This window comes from Melospiza georgiana, chromosome 5 (genome assembly GCF_028018845.1).
Source record: "Melospiza georgiana isolate bMelGeo1 chromosome 5, bMelGeo1.pri, whole genome shotgun sequence".
Taxonomy (NCBI): Eukaryota; Metazoa; Chordata; class Aves; order Passeriformes; family Passerellidae; genus Melospiza; species Melospiza georgiana.
Genome location: NC_080434.1, coordinates 54,131,135 through 54,149,048, shown reverse-complemented (window position 1 = coordinate 54,149,048; position 17,914 = coordinate 54,131,135). Strand labels below are relative to the sequence as shown.

Here is a 17,914-nt window from a genome sequence, read left to right as displayed (position 1 = left end):
GATTCACTCATTTACACATTTGTTACACCATTTGCAGCCACGAAGAGGAGCCTGAGTGAACAAGGCTGACTCTGAAATAATCCATCAAAACAGAGTAACAAAATCAGAGGTTGCACCTGTCTGATCATAGTGACAGACTCATAAGGAAACATTTCTAGTGCTGGAAGCTGCACATTCAGAGATCTCTCATTTCAGCACAAGCAGCCAGACCACATGTCCTAGGGTGACGTTATGGTGCTTGTATCCCCACGCATGTGTTCTGTTTATGCTGGATATCATGTTCTGTGCCTTCAAGGGTGGCTCTGAAGAGTGAAAGTTCTGTTTTGTTCTCAGCCGCTCCCCCATGGCCGGCAGACACAGACAGGACAGTACATGGTGCTGCTTGTGCTTTCTGCTTGGCTTTTTGCTTTGCTTTTGCTCCTGCTTCTGCTCTGCTCTTGTTTTTTGCTTCTGCTCATTAGTCAGTTTAGCTAAGCAGTCTGAATTTTTCCCTGGACTGTTTTTCCTTTCCCTTTTTTGGAACCACTCGAGCCTGCTCGGGACTGGGACCTGGGAACACTGAGAGAGTTTGCACCCTGTGGCTGCAGCAGCTGCCCCAGCGCCGGAGGGACTGAGAGCAGAGCGACCACTCCCAGGAGAGACTTTGTGAATCTGACATCTTTTTCAGAGCAGTGAAAGAGTGGTGTCATCCAGTATTGTTCATTTTGTGTGCTGGGGGGTGCTGTGCCTGTTGAACAAACAGGTTCTTTCCACTTCTCTCTGAGGAATCTTTCCTGAACCGGTTGGGGAGAGGGGCCATGTGGGTTTGCTTTCTGGAGGGTCCCCCTTTTGGAGGTTTTTTCCCAAATTTGCCCTAAACCAGGACACCACAGAAGCCTTCACATGCCACTAAGGAGGTGAAGGAGATGTAACAAAGCCCAGATTAGCTGAGGAAAACCAAGGCCTTTGCCATGTGACAGGCACTGGACACGGGTGCTCCCCACTCAGGTACCACGGTCACTGCTGGTGGCATTTGGCTCCCTCCTCCACATCAGCCTCAGGAACAAGGGAAAGCTCACACTCAGTGACTGCCATGCCAGGCAATCCAAACTGCCCTAGAGAACATAGGTGTTTCATTATTTAAATGAAATTAAAGACACAGAGATGGTTATGTTGGGATGACAGGGAAAAAAATACCCACTACAAATCTCCAGCACTCCTTGCCCAGAGGAGGAGAAGGGAAGACAAGTCACTAGGGGAAGCTACCAGTTCATCTATAAACAGCCAAATTGCCAGGAACAGGACAGTAAACCCAGAGAAGGACAGCTTCTTATTGGTAAAGGTAAGGTACAACTGTTGGAGAAAACCCTTTTTGATAGTGAGGTGAGGGCCTTGAAACACCTCTGCAAGTGTTTATGAGTTAGACATTGGATCTGGAGTAATTATTCCATGGGTAAGAGGTAACTGTCTCCCACACAGATGGCTCTGAAGAATTTTGCTCAGTCTTTTGGAAATACAGTGAGAAAAATAATTTCTTCACAGAAAGTGTGATTTGATATTGGAATGGACTTTCCAGGGAGGTGGTGGAGTCACCATCCCTGGGGGTGTTTAAGGAAAGACTGGACATGGGCATGGTCTTGTCAGCGAAAATGGAGAATAAAACTCCTTAACACCAATACAGTGCTAAGAAGTAGGCATTACTTTAGTACGACACCAGATGCACAGGGGGTATCTTGGCCTAATGTGCATGCCTGGCTGAAGGTGATATATGGGTTTATTAGCCAGAGATCACAGTATCACAGAATGTGCTGAGTTGGAAGGGACCCACAAGGATCATTGAGCTCACTTCCTGGCCCTGCACAGCACCTTCCCCAGGAATCACACCATGTGATTGTCCTGAAAGCATGGTCCAGGCACTCTTTGAACTCTGTCAGGCTGGTGCTGGGACCACTTCCCTGGAAGCCTGTTCCACTGCCCAGCCATCCCCTGGGTGAAAAACCTTTTTGTAATATTCAACCTAAACCTCCCCTGACACAACTTCAGGCCATTCCCTTGGGGCTTGTCACTCACCACAAAGCAGAGATCAGTCCCTGTCCCTCTTCTTCCCCTCATGAGGAATTTGTAACTGCAAGGAGTTGTCTGTCTTCTCAGGCTCCTCTTCTCCAGGCTGAACAGACCAAGTGCCCTCAGCTGCTCCTTTTCCTCAGGGCACTTCACCATCTTTGTCACCCTCCTTTTGATGCCCTCTATTAGTTTAATATCTTCCCTATATTGTGGGGTACATATTAATCAGAGAAGTGTTAGATATGAAGTTGCCTGGGTTTGCCCAGTGGGCCTCAGAGGGTCCTGAGGAACCCCTGGTGGTGTGCCTGGAGTTGGTTCTCACCCTCGGTATAAAAGCTGCACAATGTTTCTGAAGGAACTGCATTGGCTTGGCTTGGGACAAGGGGCAGTAACCACCATAGCTCCATCGAGGGCTCTTTCTGTAGGAGCAGTTTGTAACACTGGGGTTGACATGGTGGTGTTCACTCATCAGTGGGATCTGATGATCTCAAAGGTCTTTCCCGACCTAACTGATTCCATAGTTCTGAGATTCTGGGGAACGTTTCCAGAACACGAGGGGCGGGACGGGAGATTGAAGGGGGGGTGGAGGGGGGTAGGGAACCCCACCCCTAAACTCACACACACTCCACCTCCAGGTACAACAGCTCAGGAGAACACAGCAAAAGCACGGTCCGGCTTCGGCCGCCCTTTCAGGGTCTGTCAGGCCCGAACGAACCCGAGGACCAGGAGACCTTTCCCAAGGGGTGGGGAGTGAACTCAGTGGGCCTCTACAACCCCGCCTAGGCCCCACGCCCGCGCGGAACTACAGCTCCCAGCACGCCCCGCGGCAGCCGAGAGCAGAGGAGGTGGGGCCGCCCGTCCAACCGCTGTGTGATTGACGTGCGCGTCGGCCACTCCGCGAGCGCAGGGCCGCAGCTCAGCCAATGGTAAGCGAGCCAGGGCGGGCGCTGCCGTGGGCCGCTGCCGGCTGCCTCTGAGGTGAGCGCGGCGGGCCGGGGGCTCGGCCGTGGGGGGAGCGGCGCTGCTGGGTCCGTCCCTCCCGCTTGCCCGACGGTCCGGGGCGGCAGGTGAGGGAGGGGACGGGAAGGGAGGGGGAAGCGGAAAGGGAAGCGGCCGTTCCCGGTCGCAGTGGGGGGAGCCAAGGAGATGCGGCCGTTCCTCCCGGTGCGCGGGGCTGGGCCGGCGCCGCCCCCGCTCCGGCCTGAGGACGGTGCCCGAGCCCCTTCCCCGGGTGCGGCCCTGGCCGAGGGGTTCCCTCGCAGGCCCCGCCGGGAGCCGCGTGGCGGGTCCGCCCTGCCCGGCCCGGCCCGGCCCGGCCCGGCCCGGCCGGGTGCTCCGGGGCCGGCTCCGCCGCCGCTTCTCCCTGCCCGGAGCGGTGGGTGCGGGCACGGCCGGGCTCGCTGTCCTGCCCCGCCTCCCCGGAAGAGTCTGCTCTTGTCCGGGGGAACGGCCGGGGCTCGGTGGATGGAGCTGCGTGAAGTTGTCGCTCTGCCCTCCCATTTTGTGTGACAGCAGGAGTGGGGGTAATGTTCCTCGCCTACCTCAGCCCGCACCTGCGCTTCATTACAGGATGTGGAAAGACTCAACTATTTTATTTTTAATTTTTAATGTTTTGTTGTTTTTGGGTTTTTTTTGCTGTATTCTGTTTATGGGATTATTGAAAGCGAGTTGTGGCGTCTCTCGGAGAAACTTGTGCAAGTAAGAGCAGTGAGCTTTACTTCTGGCCTGTATCCATTTCTCTTTGCTGTGTCTGGGATAGGACATACGGCCGATGAAAAGGTTCAGTGTGTTGTTTTGTTCTGTGGGTGGGTTTGAGGGATTTCTTGGTTGTTTTTGGAACTGGTTTGGGTTTTTTAGGTTATTCATGAACATGTCATATTTGTCTGTAGGTGTAACTGCCTGCTTAAAGCAAGCAGACTGGTGTATTTCTGTTTATACCCTATTATCTCTCATCTTTACTCTTTTTATGGTGCCTCTCACCAACGTCTCTTAGTATGAGAACGTTTTACCTAATTTGGGTAAACTTTCACTAAAGTTTAAGAAAATGAAAGCATCTTTAAAAGTACTGGAAGTACACGATAGGAAGGTGTAAAAGAGTGAAAAGTTAGCGTTCTCCGTGGTAAAAAAAAAAACTGAGACCAGCGCTTTGCGCCTGGTATGTGTGTCTGCTGAAGACAAAAATGCTGTTAGGCAGATACATCTTTGATACAATGTTTCCTGTTGTTAGGGGTACAAAACGACATCTGGGGTAGAAGTGAGAAGCTTTAAAGGCACGGTGATGCCTTGGACTGGCTGCCTGGAACAGAGGCTAGACAGAGATAAAGTGGGTATTTATTGAAGGCTTTTAACAGATACACCTTGGGCAGTGCAAGAGCCTCACAGAGGCTGCAAGCAAGATGGGCAAGAGTTTTTCGGGCAGATACACGTTTGGTCTAAATGCATATCTGGGGTTAATTGTCCAATTCCAGCTTCAGGTAAGGAAGTGACATTCCCCCAGTTTACTTTTGTTAATACTTTTTGGGCCTGAGGCTGTGATGATGACCTCGGTTTTCAGTCCTGGAAGGATTATTTTGTCTGACCAAACTGTGATGGGAGCTTTCTTTCTAACGTTCTATATGAAAGTTCAGAGTTAAACACTAATCCGGTACAGGATCTGAAAAATACAAAATTAAAATGTAAGGCATCATTTGGATAGTCCGTTTTGACAAATTCAACATTTAATGGTGGTGTCAGCTGTGCCTTGCTCATTCCCAATGTTTGGATTGACATTATTGGTTTCTTTAAGTAAGTACTTCAGTGAATTTGTCATGTTTAGGATAAATATGAATTTAAGTCTTGTCTGTGTTAGTGAGACAGGGAAAATGTCTATCTCTTGGTTCAGACAGTTTGCCTCCATTCACGTGGGAGACCAAGATTTCGTTTTGAGAGTGGTGCAAGAAAAGTTTTCAGTATTTTAAAGAATCAATTGTTTTTCAGCGGTAATTCAAACGTGTTTGATTAACTCAGCTTGAGCTCGGTGAAAATGTTGACTTTTTTTTTAGAGGAAAAAACAAGATACTTAAATGATGAATAGCAGTAGTTACCACTCCTGGTGTGAAGGTTCTTGATTTAAATAGCTTGACCTTTTCTCTCAAGTACAGAGAAAAATTGGTACTTGTAGTCTTTGAAATGTTCCTTGTTCTGAGATCGACACTGTTTAGGAACAATAACTGCATGTGCAGAACTCTGCAGATGACAGGAAGGGCAGGGGCCTTTTCTGGTGCTGTACCGTCCTGCAGTGAAGCAATAGAAATTCTGTATAAGTTAAAAGTATTTATTGGCTTGATAAGCTGATCTGCTAGGTTTTTACACAAAGAAAAGTCTTTTTACTTCTTAAAAAGTCATTATTCTAGAATTTCAAAATGATGTCTGCATGCATCTTGCTAGAAGTCTCACAGATAACTGCAGCTGAAGTGGGAAGTGAAGTCTGTGGATTGAGGCAGTAATTCTTTGTATTAACAACTCCTTGGTGCTGAGGGGTTTCATAGTGACTGCTGGAAGAAGAGTGTTAGAGGCTTTATCATGAACTGGGGCTGTCCAGGCCTGTGTCACAAACTATGTTATTAAGTTAAGTGGTCCTGCACTTTTGAAGATTGTTGAGGAATTCTTCCAGATGAGTGTATCTCTCAATATGCAATGTGTTACTAAACTTTATCTGTGGTGTATTTAAGGAAGTGAACTCTGCTTTGTTCTCAGAATGTTTGGGCACTTGATGCTCATTGAGGTTTCCCAAGTAAGCCAATAACATGTGGAAATCTATAGCCCCCAGAAAAGGTTTGTTCTTAAAAAACAAAAATGTTACTGGATCGTAGGACTCCTTCCATAGTGTTAATAAGTTGTAGCAGTTGGATTTTCTTAGTAAACAGCACTCTCCTGACATGAGCCATGTTGATATTGATGAACCTACCTGTGATGATTTGAGGTAGTTTTACAGTGATGAGCTTCCCTGTGGCTGTCTATTCTCAGCTTAATTCTTCAGCAGCAGCTTCTGAAGAGGTATTGAGCCATTGGCAGCTGGGACATCTGTGCCTTATAGGTACTCTCTGCATTAATCATAAAGAAACCCAGTGGTCAGTGTTCTAAGATTCTGAAATTAAACCATTTAAATAGCAGCAGTGTGCTCTGTCACTTTTGTCAAAAGGTGATTCTGTCCTCCCCTGCAAGTGAGGGTTGACACGAGATCCTCTCAGACATTTCACAGCAATCCTATGTTCACAAACATTACAGTAATCCTGTAAATAATCTGGGGTTTTGTGTCTTGATAAAGAATGAGTGTGAGTATTTAAAGTGGATGGGATGGTCTTAACAGGTCTTCTATTGTGTGTTACTTCAGGTTTCACTATAACTTTATAATTTCAGTTGGTTGGCTTCATTTTTTCTTCTGTTACAGTTCTTCTTTGGCATTTAAGCCACTCACAGCCAAAGAGAATCTGTGCAAGCTTCTGTTTGGAGTCATCACAGGTGTTCCCTGCAATATTTTTAACCTTTCTAAATATACTTGGTTAACAAACCATTGCACTGGGCTGTACTCAGTATTGAGTCTGAAAAGCACCAGGCCTTGTGAAACCTTGTGGGAATTTGACATTCAGACCCGTGCTGCCTGATGAATACAATAGGTTTATTTTTTGCTGCCTTTCAGCACTGCAGATATGTCAATGTTGTTGTTCTGAAAGAGTCTATTTAAAAGCAGTTCTGACAACTTGTAATTTAAAATAAGCTTATATAAAGTTCATTTCTTTATATTTCTCAGGTGTGTGCACCAACTAACATTTCCCAGCTTTTAATGTCCAGGTGTTTTTTCCAATTCAAGATCTGAGGAGAAGTGAGGAAACCATGTCTTGGCTTTCTTAATGAAGTAAAACTTACAAATTATCTGATGGCTTAACTTGTCAATATACCTCATGTGTTGCTCACTCTTGTTCATCCTCTTGCTGTGTGCAGAAAACTGGTTTACCTAAGTAATTTTTAATTTCATTTGTAGCTGGTCAATGAAGATAGTAGCTTGTCTTGAAGCAATTATTTTGAAAGAGCAGATATGTGAGGTTTAGGGATGGTTCCATCCCTTATCCCTTGTGCTGTGTCTCCTCCTTCCCCTCTCTCTTCCCCTGGTCTCCTAAAACCTCCAAATCCATGAATAATGGTCGTATTGAAGTAGGAGCTTGTACAGCACCTAGCAAATGTGCTCACAGAACAGTCTCGCTGTTTTTCTGGTTTTTCTTTGGTTGGGTTTTTATATGATTGCAGCATTAGTCATGGTCTGGTTTTAAGAGTTCTTGTCTCCTATCCCAGGAACTCAGTAAAGTGAGTAAAATAGTATCTTCCCAAGAATGTTGATAAGGCTCCCAGAGAAGCTTTCTTTCTGAACAAGTGAAATGAAATCTAGACCTTAAGAACAGTGGGATGAAGTGTTAAAAGAGAATTCTCATTACCTGGACACAAAATGTTATGGAAATGATTGCATGGGTGAGTCCTGCGTTGGGGCAGCAAGAGACTGAAGCCAGTCTGCCTTCTCTGGTAGCCTGAGTGTTCAACATCCCAGGTGACAACATGAGACTGGTTCTTATCTACCAGGAAAGCTGAACATGTCAGTTTAGATTTCTATTAAAAAATGGGAGAGGGTGTTACACATAATAGTTCAAAAAATGAGATCTATTATGCCCATGGATTCACTAAGCATTAAGTCTATTGACTTTCATTTTGCCTTTTGTGCTGGTTTTAAAATGAAAAAATGTGAGAAAATTGATGAGTGGTGTATTGTGTTGCTCACAACTATACATAAATACATCTTTAGGCTTCATAATAAGCATCAAATTGAGTGTAAGCATTTTTCTCAAGCTTTAATAATAATTTTTTTTTAATAATGTCACAGTTGGTGTTAACAGGTCTCTTAAGAAAGTGATTTAAGAAATGGAGTGAGTTAAAGCAGAAAAAGATCAGTCTTTAATTGAAGGCTAGGATTGACTAGCAGTGCTGTTCCATCCCACTGTGTGTTCATGTTTCCCTATCTGGGAGTAGGCTGCAGAGTGTGTGCTGCTCTTTGTGGCAAAAATCAGTCAGCTCTGGAGACAGTTCAGCAGTTCTTGTTTAAAATAGTGTCCCAGTTCTGGACAAATTGAGGAGGAAATGTCCTGGAAGGCTGTCTGCTCTGACAGAAGGCTGGTTTGAGCAACCCCTCCCCCACAGGTTCCCGCAGGTTCCAAAGGAATTCCTTTCTCCAAAGTGCAAAAACCCCTGTTTATTTAACAGTCGGATTGCTCACAGGCTTGAAAAAAGGAGTGGATAATGTTCAATAATGAAACCTGTCACTGCTCTGCAGAGATGGCAGATTCAGGGTCCTTTCTGTAGGTGTGGCTCAGCAGTGGCGGCCCCTGGGTGATGTCCTAGTGCTTCGGGCTGGAGAAAAACTGAACAGTTCCAGAAGAAGAAGCCACAGTCCCAGGAAAAAGCCTACTGCCTCAGCTCATGAAAAAGAGGCTAGCTAAAAAAACCCCAAGGAACAAGTCTGTCTGTCTGTCTCTCTCTCTCTCTAGAGAAAGAAAGCTGGAAGAGACCCCCAGACGCTTATCTCTGTTTTTGAATACAGACACCACAATAATTCCAGTACTTCCCTCCCCCCCTCAGCTCTAACTTGAAGCTGCAGGACTGTGCTCTATATCTGAGCACAGAGCAGACAGCAGGGGTAGCAGAGTGTGCAGTCACCTCAAGACACAGCTGTTCTGGTCCCTCCACCACACCCAGCCCCCACTGTGTGTTGGCCAGGTGGTAACTGTAGCACAGGCAGGTTCCAGGATGGGACCTTCACTAACTGTCAGTCCCTCAGAGCTGCCTTTATGCTTTTGAGCTCTCTCCCTTGGCAGGGAACTGGGTGTGCACATGTGCAGGTAACACAGCAGCTACAGGGAGCTCAGATTGTCCTGCATGTCAGCAAAGATTTTGAAACTGAAATTTGTCTGCTTCACTTGCTTTAAATTCCTCTCAAGCTGTTTGGGTCCCAGCTGTTGGAATCTGGAGATGGGTTGGAGAAGAAAGCAGTTCATCTGGAGTTTAGATTCTCTGAAGATGGCTGTTTATGACAAAATTCCCACTGATTCCTGCCCACAGACATTGCCTTGAGTATCAGTCAGTTGCATTTCAGTTCAATGTCGTTGGGATTTGTTAATATTCTTCTAGTTTGCTGTCAAACTCACTTTTCCAGGTGTTTAGTTCACGGGTGAGAATGACTGAGGCTTCAGGCCCAGCTGCAGGTGTCTGAGGCTCACATGCTGAACTTGGGGACTTCCCTCCCCTCTGGCTTTGGGCAGAAACTGGTGACTCAGCAATGGGAATCTGGGAGCAGGGGGGATTGGAGAGTACAAGCATTGCAGACAGGTAACCTTCTCTCTTCTCTTTGATAGGTTTGGAAGAGCATCATCCTCTAATCTTCAGAAACCTGGAGTTTTTATCAGTGAGCTACCTGAAGGAATCTAAGGAAATTATAGCTATAGCTTCCTTGCCATTACTTTTTTGGTGTCTGTACCTCTTCTTCAGTGGTTTCAGATCAAGAAGCACTATGAGCACAGTAAGTACTTTGCTACTCAGTCCAAACCTGATTCTTGAAACGTGTTTTCCATTGTATTTCTGCAAACTATTTTAAGAGTTTCTAGCTAATACACGGGAACACAAGTATATTGAATCTTTGTGTACATTCAGATTTTTAATCACTCTAGGTGCTAGCAGTAGTACAGAAATGCTCACAATGTCAGCAAAACCCAATAAACTGTGAACTAGTTTCTCATTTGCAAACCTTCATGATAGGCTTTTTCTTGGTGAGGCAGCTGGTAAGAGATCTGGATCTGGGCTGATATTTTTATCCTTGCTGGAATCGATTCAGGTAAGAATAAGCCATACCACCTATTGATGACTATTACAGCCATTCCAGGAGTGTTTTCTGTACCTTTATGTGCTTTCATTGGTGTTGCAAAATTGAGGGCTGTGTTAATACTGCTTGCACAGAAAATGCTAAGTCTTTGTTCTCTCTTAGACTCAACGGAAGCGCCGTGGAGGAACAGGTAATTCTAGGCAAGCTCGGAAAAGAAGCAGGCTCATGGCTTCCACTGCTGAAATGGCTTCAGAAGCAGAGCCAATAGAACTTGAAGAAAGTGGTAAGCTTTTTTTTGAAGTGATAAGAACAGAAAGTGCTTCTGCAGGGTTTGGGTACAGCTGAACATGTATTTTTGCCAGTTTCTAGGCTGTTTAGTGGAGAAGAAGGGAAACCTGATTTTAGGAAGTGCCTAGTGGCACACATGGCTAAATAACAAGCCTACTGAAAGGCATGGCATGGCATGGCTAAATAACAAGCCTACTGAAAACTGGTTTGGTTTGTTACTGAGCTACAATGCATTTGTCACTAGTGATAGATGAGTTGCACAGGAAAAGTCCTCAAGAGCTGCTCAAACATCTGCATGTCTATTCAGATAAGATGGGTGTTTCAGCAGCTTCCACTACACAGAGTGGCAAGCTAAATTTTGAAACTCCCAAGTTTGAAGAAGATAAGGAAAACTTTTTATTATTAATTGTGCCAAATCCCTCAAGGGAATGTGCACAGCACAGTGCTGTTATATCCTGTATGATTCATGTTACATTTCTGTGTGATAAGCATTCTCCTGTCAGATGAGTTGTCTGTTGCTGTTGTCATCTGACAGAACTGTGTGAGGAGCTTAGCTGCTCTTTTGCATTTCAGCTTGCTGAAGACAGGGCTGGTAAAGCTGTCTGGGAGTTGCTGAGGGCAAAGCTTGAGTGAAATGTTGGACTCATTCCTGAAGAGAAGATGGACAGGAGATGGTTGAATCTTAGGCTGTTACATAGTGGCAGGCAATTTTCCTCCTCTGCAGTCTTTGACCTTGATTCTAACTTTGTTTTTCAGCTGGTGAAGAAGTAGTAGATCTCACATGTGAATCTTCTGATCCTGTAGTCGTTGATCTAACTCACAATGATTCCATTGTGGTAAGTAGTGAATAGCACACTTACCTAAATATTGTAGTCAAATTAGTTTTCTCATGTGTTGCCTGATAGAATCTGACTTTAAAGGGTAAGTTTTAAATTCAGATTTGGCTTTTCAGGGCCTGAAGGTCCTGTGTTACAGAGAATAAAGAAGCTACTCTGGAGGTGTACTTGCAGTTAGTGATAGGGTAGTATAAACTAACTTTTTGCTCCAGAGCCTGGAGTTTATATAGATCAGTCATAAATAATGTAACATAGAGATGCAGTTGATAGTTGAATTTTTTCTAGATATATCAAAGGTAGAATCATAGAGTAGTTTGGGTTGGAAGGGACCTCTAACATCATCAAGTCCAACCATTCACCCAGCACCACCAGGTCCACAACTGGGCCTTATCTGTAAGCACCACATCTGTCTGTGTTGGAAATACCTCCAGGGGTGATTTCAAGCCAATGCCACTGGGCTGCCCTGGGCAGCCCCTTGCAGTGCTTGACAACTCTTGGTGAAGAATTTTTTATAATACCCCCCTAGGCCAATGATTTGAAGAAAAAGCCAAGGGAAAGAAGAGTAAGTAAAATAAGTTCAGGTTAACACCCCCAGAAGTCTTTAAAACACCTTAATTTTTTTTCTGCTCTTTTGAAAGCTAGAATAGTCTTTGATCCAGCTGGCAGTGTTGTTTATCTCCTCAGTTTTAGGATGCCACTGCTGCTGTGCCGAGCAGAAGCAAGCAACAGGAATAGCATAGGGAGTGTTTCTTGCTGGGGTTATTCCTGAGCCATTGCAAAGGAAGGGCCTCAAACTTAACAACAGAATTTGCACTTAGCCTGCTCCAGTTCCACCAAGAGCAGGCTGGGGGATGGGTTTATTGTCTTCAGCAGCTGCCGTAATATGGCATGTTTATGGACACCAGTGCTGAACTGGCCTGTTTGAGGAGAAAGAGGGAAAGAATCACCTGAAACTCTAAACCATGGAACTGAAAGGGGGGAGCAGGAAGGAGTGCATTCAGGTGGTTCCTAAGTTGCTTCTGTTGCTACCCCATTGGAGCAGTGGGAGCAGAACCATCAGCATCCACATAGTTGTTTACAGTGAAGCATTTAATATACTGCTTTTAATAGTCCTAATCAAAATAAGAGTAATAGCCTATCATTCTTGGCTTGTTTTGTTGGAACTGCTGTGCCTAGCTGGTCTTTGTATGTAAGACCAGGGGTGCACAACCAAGTCTAATTGTATTTTCTTTTCTCTCCTCTCCCATGTGTATTGATGCAAGATTGTTGAAGGTGAGTTGACATTTTAAAATTGATAATGGAATTCTCCTAAATGTAATGATTATTATTTTTTGTTTGCCTTTTTCAATTAATTTGAGCAGCATTTATTGAAACTGCAAAAGGCCAGCCAAGAACATTGCTAGAACATCTGGCCAGTGCCTTAGAGAATGAATCCAGTCTCTGCTTGATAGTCAGTATCAGAGCTTGTAGAAAGTATCTGAAATAAAATATATCAAAAGCTGCTCTAAATACTTTTTCTTATTTTCTAAAGACAGAATTTCTTTAAGCCCCAAGTTGACAATAAGTTTAATTAGCACTAGCATATTGGTTGTGAATGAAAAAAAAAAGTCAGATTTGTTTAACCTGTATTCCAGTAAAGGAACTAGAGAAGGTGATTTGTGCTCATAGTATGCCTCAAATTTTGCAGTGAGAAATATTAACTTTTTTTTCTACTTTAGATGTTAAAATAGTTACAGGTCTAAAGAAGTTCATCTTTTACATCTTTCAGATGTAGTCTAACTACATTATTGGAGATGCATTAGTGTGTTGTCAGCTGCTTATCTAGAATGTAATCTGTCCTGTGCTCTGAATGAAGCAAGAGTAAGTGAAAAACGCCTGCAGTAAAAGTTGTAACTGAGCACTTAGGCAGGAAGTGGTTTTAATTTTGTGACTTTTTGTGTTGTCTTATTGTTTAGTAGCTTGATTATTTCTACATGGATACTGGAGTTACAGAGATAAACTTGTGTTCAGTCCTCTCTCTTCCAGATCACAGCAGTTGTTGCAGTTCCTCAACGTAGGATTGTAGCAGTTTCTGTCAGTAAGAATTGGGAGAAGTGTCTTCCCTTTATAGGGGAGATTAATTCACAGGTAGTGTAATTTCCTGGAATGTGTGACACTGAGGATCTTCAAGATTAAGTTTTAGCTGTTTATAGGGTGAAGAGATCAAATTATTTGTGTCAGTATGTAGTAGAATATTCACAATGTCTCGACATGTTCAGCCTTAATATTTAGAAACTAGTTTAAGATTGCTTTTAATGCAGCTGAATATGGTCTAATCTTGCATTTCAGGGATAGTCTCAGGGAGAGAGATAATAGTATAGCTAACTTAACAAAACTAAATTACAGAGAACCAACGACAGAGGAGAAATCTGAGGCTAAGAAGCCAGAGACAGGCAGACAGCTGTGTGCTGAGCAGTGATGATGAAGATGAAACCAGAGATAACGACGTGTATGTGGCTGATAAAGCAGCTCGAGAACTGGGACCCCTGGAAGAGGAAACTGCAAGTTCAAAGTACGTACACCTCATGATCTGCCAAACATGGAGTTTTGCTTCTTTTGAGGCAGACAGGACTGAGTTGTATTTGTCATCACCTGACTTCCTTTGAAGCCTTCGCTTTCTCAGTTCCCTCTTTTAATGAGTATGTCATCCCATGTTGTACGATAGTCAAATGATACCATTTTCACTTTAGGATGAAAAGCCAGCCCAAAACAGATCTACAGCTTTGTATTCAGCCTTAAAAAGATGAATGTGGGGTATGGCAAGGTCTGCTGGGGTAGATGTTAGTAGTGCTTCCTGCTTGGATTGAAGATAATGGGATAAAGACCATCTCACGCTTTCTATGCCTGAATTACAAGCTGTGATTCAGCATGGGCAGTGACATAAGAAAGCCAAATGTTTAGGTAGAGAGTTCTGAAGGTTTAAACTTGAGATTAGTTTGTAAAGAAAAGTGTCAGGAAGCTCTTTTTGTTTCTGCTAGCTGCTATTATTCAGCCCTTGGGCTGGGCCATGTTCCCTAGGCAGCCAGGCTGTGTCTGTTGCTGTGTGTGCAGTACTGCTCTCCTGGAGGCTGAAGGCAGCAGAGGCTCATCTGTAACCACAGCTCAGTAACAGACACTGAGTCGGTCTTTCCACCTTGGAACTGGAAATTTGAGTATTTCCTTGTGTCACTGTGTTCCTGACCTACATTTTATAAGGAGGAGTTCTTGAAGTGCCTATGTTACTGGGCTGTTGCTAAATTAGAGCAGGGGATTTTGGAACTTCTGACAGCCTCTTCCCTTTCTAGAATGACTCATTTCCAAGGCAGAGCTCGGTGCTTTTGTTACAGAGCTGTCACTGATGGCCTGTTGGAGATTAGTGCTGAACAGAGACTCCTGTGAGTTTTTGTGCTGGACGAGGGTGACTTATAGCATCTTCCCCCTGGGGAAAACCTTTCCTTCAGGACAGAGAGACCCAGTCTTGTTATTGCATGCCACAAACTGAGGAGTTAAAGGTACACAGGAGTCTTGAAAAGAAATGGACCATGGTGCACTCAGATGGTGAGGTGACATTTTGTGTGGGTAACCCTTGATGTGCAGTGAAATTAATGGCTGCATGTTTTTTCTTCTTCTGTTCTCTGTACACAAGGCCGTCTGGTACTGTTAGCTGTCCAATTTGCATGGATGTCTACTCAGAGGTAAGGACCCACATGCTGTCATCCTTTACATGCTGTGTGAGGGAGAGAGGGGCAGAGGGGGCTCTTTTGGCTGCTGTGGGATGTTACAGAGAGCTGGCTTGAAGCACAGCTTGCCTTGAAGCTCATAATAACTTACCAGTCTAAGTCACTACTTGTTAGTGGGGGTAGAGGGAGGAACGCTTGGCGGGATGGCACTGAAAGATCTTCAAGTTCCTTATTATTCTAAGAATAAAGGACAATTCCAGATATTCTAAGTCGTGTTTGTGTGATGGCAGTAGACCAGCAAAGTTGAATTCTTCTAATGCCTGTTGTGGTTTCTTTTTTTCCAGATTGTGCAAAGTGGACGACTGATTGTGTCAACAAAATGTGGCCATGTCTTCTGCAGTCAGTGCCTCCGTGATTCCCTTAGGAATGCCAACTCTTGCCCAACTTGCAGGAAGAAACTCACTCACAGACAGTATCATCCCATTTATATATGAGTACTTTTATTTCTCAGGACAGACTCAACTGGATTTTGGGGGAAATGTTATATTTTCAGTGCTCTGAAGATTTAAAGAGCAGCAGGTTGTGCACAAATCCAAATAAAACTGGTTTTTTTGGAGACCAACTTGAACATATCTAGACAGCTTTTTTATGGTCCAAGTTGCTTCTTGTTACGTTCCTGGCTATCATGCTACATCAGTGACTGTCTAAACTAGATCAGCAACCTAGACCAGGAAGGAAGCAGTTAATCCATTTCCTTCTACTTTTTTTAATGCTTAAATAAGGGAGTGCGAATATTTTGTTTTTTCTTACTCTATTAATTATTCCTACCTTCACATACAGGTATGGAATAATTTCCTTTCAGAACACAGATTAGCAATTCACCATTGCATTATGCTTTTTTTCATCCTGTAAGAAGCTCATGACTCTTGCTTTCTTGCATATCATCTTTGCCCTAGTAGAGTGAGTACTGTCCTGAAGGGTGGTTTTTTCATAAATCAGTCTTAAATTGACAAGAGTTATGCAATAAAGTGACCTGTTGTTAATCAGCAGTCAAGTGTTTTGAGCAGCAGACATGAACATGCAAATGTTTTTATGAACTCCATGAGATCCCAGATACATAGACACATTGCAGCATGTACAATGTGAAAATAATTCTTTGATTGTTTCAGCTGCCAAGAATTCCTGTATTTTAATCCCAACACTGAATTTATTTTCTCACACGATGAGATGGTCTCTTGGGTTTACTTGTGCTGTAACACTGTCCTAATAATTATCAATAATACAGTCTTCTCTAGGCTTCCTAGTGATGAAAGCAAAGAAGCAAATTCATCTGTATGCTGAATACCAAAATATCTACAGGTCTTCTTACTGTGTCAGCTGTTCCCAATGTAATGCTTTAAGTTCAGTGTGTTCTCTTTGCTGTTCTCACTGGTTGTTGCACTGACACCTGACTGGTTGTAGCCTGGTGAATAGCATTGAAAGTTAAATTACTGTACTGCCATTTTTGAGTGGAGGCTTTAAAAAGTGTTTGGTAACAATGTTGACAGCCAGTTAGAGAAAAGTTAATTCTCCCTTTGCCCTGAGGGTTGTCCAGTTTTTTTAAAATGCAGTTTTGGAAAAGAAGTCAGATATATCTACTAGGAAAGACAATTCCTCTAGTTGAGAAGGCAGGAATACACCAGTTTATGCACTCTTATCCAGTCACTTTTTCCCCAGGACTGAGTTCTAAATGTCTGTTTTAAACTTGCAGCTAAAATGTCCGAGCTGATCTGGAGTCCAGGGTGAGCTGATACAAACAGATTGATGTGGACAAGATGATTAAAATTAGGGGTTTATGATCCACAGATGTGGTAGGTGCATCCATGAGAACCTCCAGAATTAAACCTGGCCACTTCTCTGGAGTTGGTTGCTTATAGAAACCATTCTAAGAACCATTCTGTGCCCTGGTGCAGCACAACTGAAGGGTGTGTTTAGTTAATGCTGGTATCACAGGTGTCATTGCTAACCTGTCCTTATCTGTAGGAAACCTTTAATTAAAGCAGCTCTTCTAAATTAGCTGTCTCAAGCTGCCTTGAAGCTCAAAGTAAAGTTGACTTTTTTTTTTTTTTTTTTTTAATTAGGATGTTTCTGGATATAGAAATAGAGAGTTTTGTTACATAAAGGCTGTCTGAAGAAATGCAGCACCTTCACCCCCTGGTTTGGAGTGGCTTTGGTTCAGTGCTGTTAGCAGGAATATGCAGTTTCTGTGTTGTGGCAGTAGGGTGACTCCTACAAAGTTACACACAGGTGGTTGCTGTGTGCTCCCATGGGTAAGATAAACAAGCAAGGACTACAGCTGTCTCAGGATACTGCAGTGACAGTGATGGCTGCAGTTGGGTCCCAAAAAGCAGAGTTGATGCTTAAAGTATTAATTGTGTCAGGAGAAGCAGACCAGCATTAAAACTGTAGAGACCCACAAGGGTCACAGAAGCTACTTTGTCCCAGTCGCTTAACAAAGAAAGAATAAATTATGGCTGGTTTTCCTGGGGTGGCTGCTGTGTGAAAGGAAGGATCAGAAGAGGATTTAAGGGATTACTACTGAGGATGAGGGTGAGTCAAGTCACTTAACCATGCATCTTTCACAGTCTACTAGCCATGGCGTAAATGATTTTGCACAACTTCCTCCATGTAAATACCACTTTAGAATTACTGTCTCAATAAATAGATCTAATCAAAATTTAGATATCATAAACTATAACAAAGAGTTTTTAGCTTTTGTGTACCCTGTGAAGTGCCACAACTTTTGTGCATCTCAAAAAGGATATTATGTCTCAGTACATGGGAAAAAAATGGAAATTCATTACATGCTTTTTTCTTCAAAGGAAAAAAAGGTCTGATGTATTTCAGTTCCAGCAATATTTCACATTGGCAAGAACTCATAGAAAATGAAAAAAATCTTTATGTTAAGTAGATGTCTGTCTTGTTGTATATAGTTCAATTTTTCCTGTATTTAATTGTATTCAAGTCTGTCTGCCCATCTATGTTGAACTCTGCTGGTAGGCAGAGGGTTCTCTTAACAGGTGAAAATAAAATGATTGGATTGATAAATCACAAGTGCTTTTTTTCATTGTACTGGAGTCATTGATTTGGGGGGAAATAATCCTGAAGGCCAA

General features: G+C 43.6%; 1 protein-coding gene across 1 annotated transcript; it reads left to right on the top strand.

Moving 5' to 3' along the window:
* The first annotated feature begins 9,554 nt into the window (after window positions 1–9,554).
* RNF4 (ring finger protein 4) lies at window positions 9,555–17,855 on the top strand. The gene is made up of 7 exons (XM_058024830.1): window positions 9,555–9,640; window positions 10,103–10,223; window positions 10,985–11,064; window positions 12,327–12,336; window positions 13,450–13,615; window positions 14,729–14,777; window positions 15,107–17,855. The coding sequence occupies exons 1-7, from the start codon at window positions 9,632–9,634 to the stop codon at window positions 15,254–15,256; spliced, it is 585 nt and encodes a 194-aa protein (XP_057880813.1). The 5' UTR covers window positions 9,555–9,631; the 3' UTR covers window positions 15,257–17,855.
* Window positions 17,856–17,914: the final 59 nt, after the last annotated feature.

What these genes read in the sequence shown, in the direction of transcription:
- RNF4 (XM_058024830.1), top strand. An exon ending in AATAGAACTTGAAGAAAGTG is followed by an intron (nt 10,224 to 10,984) that starts GTAAGCTTTTTT and finishes TTTGTTTTTCAG; the next exon opens with CTGGTGAAGAAGTAGTAGAT. An exon ending in GCATGGATGTCTACTCAGAG is followed by an intron (nt 14,778 to 15,106) that starts GTAAGGACCCAC and finishes CTTTTTTTCCAG; the next exon opens with ATTGTGCAAAGTGGACGACT.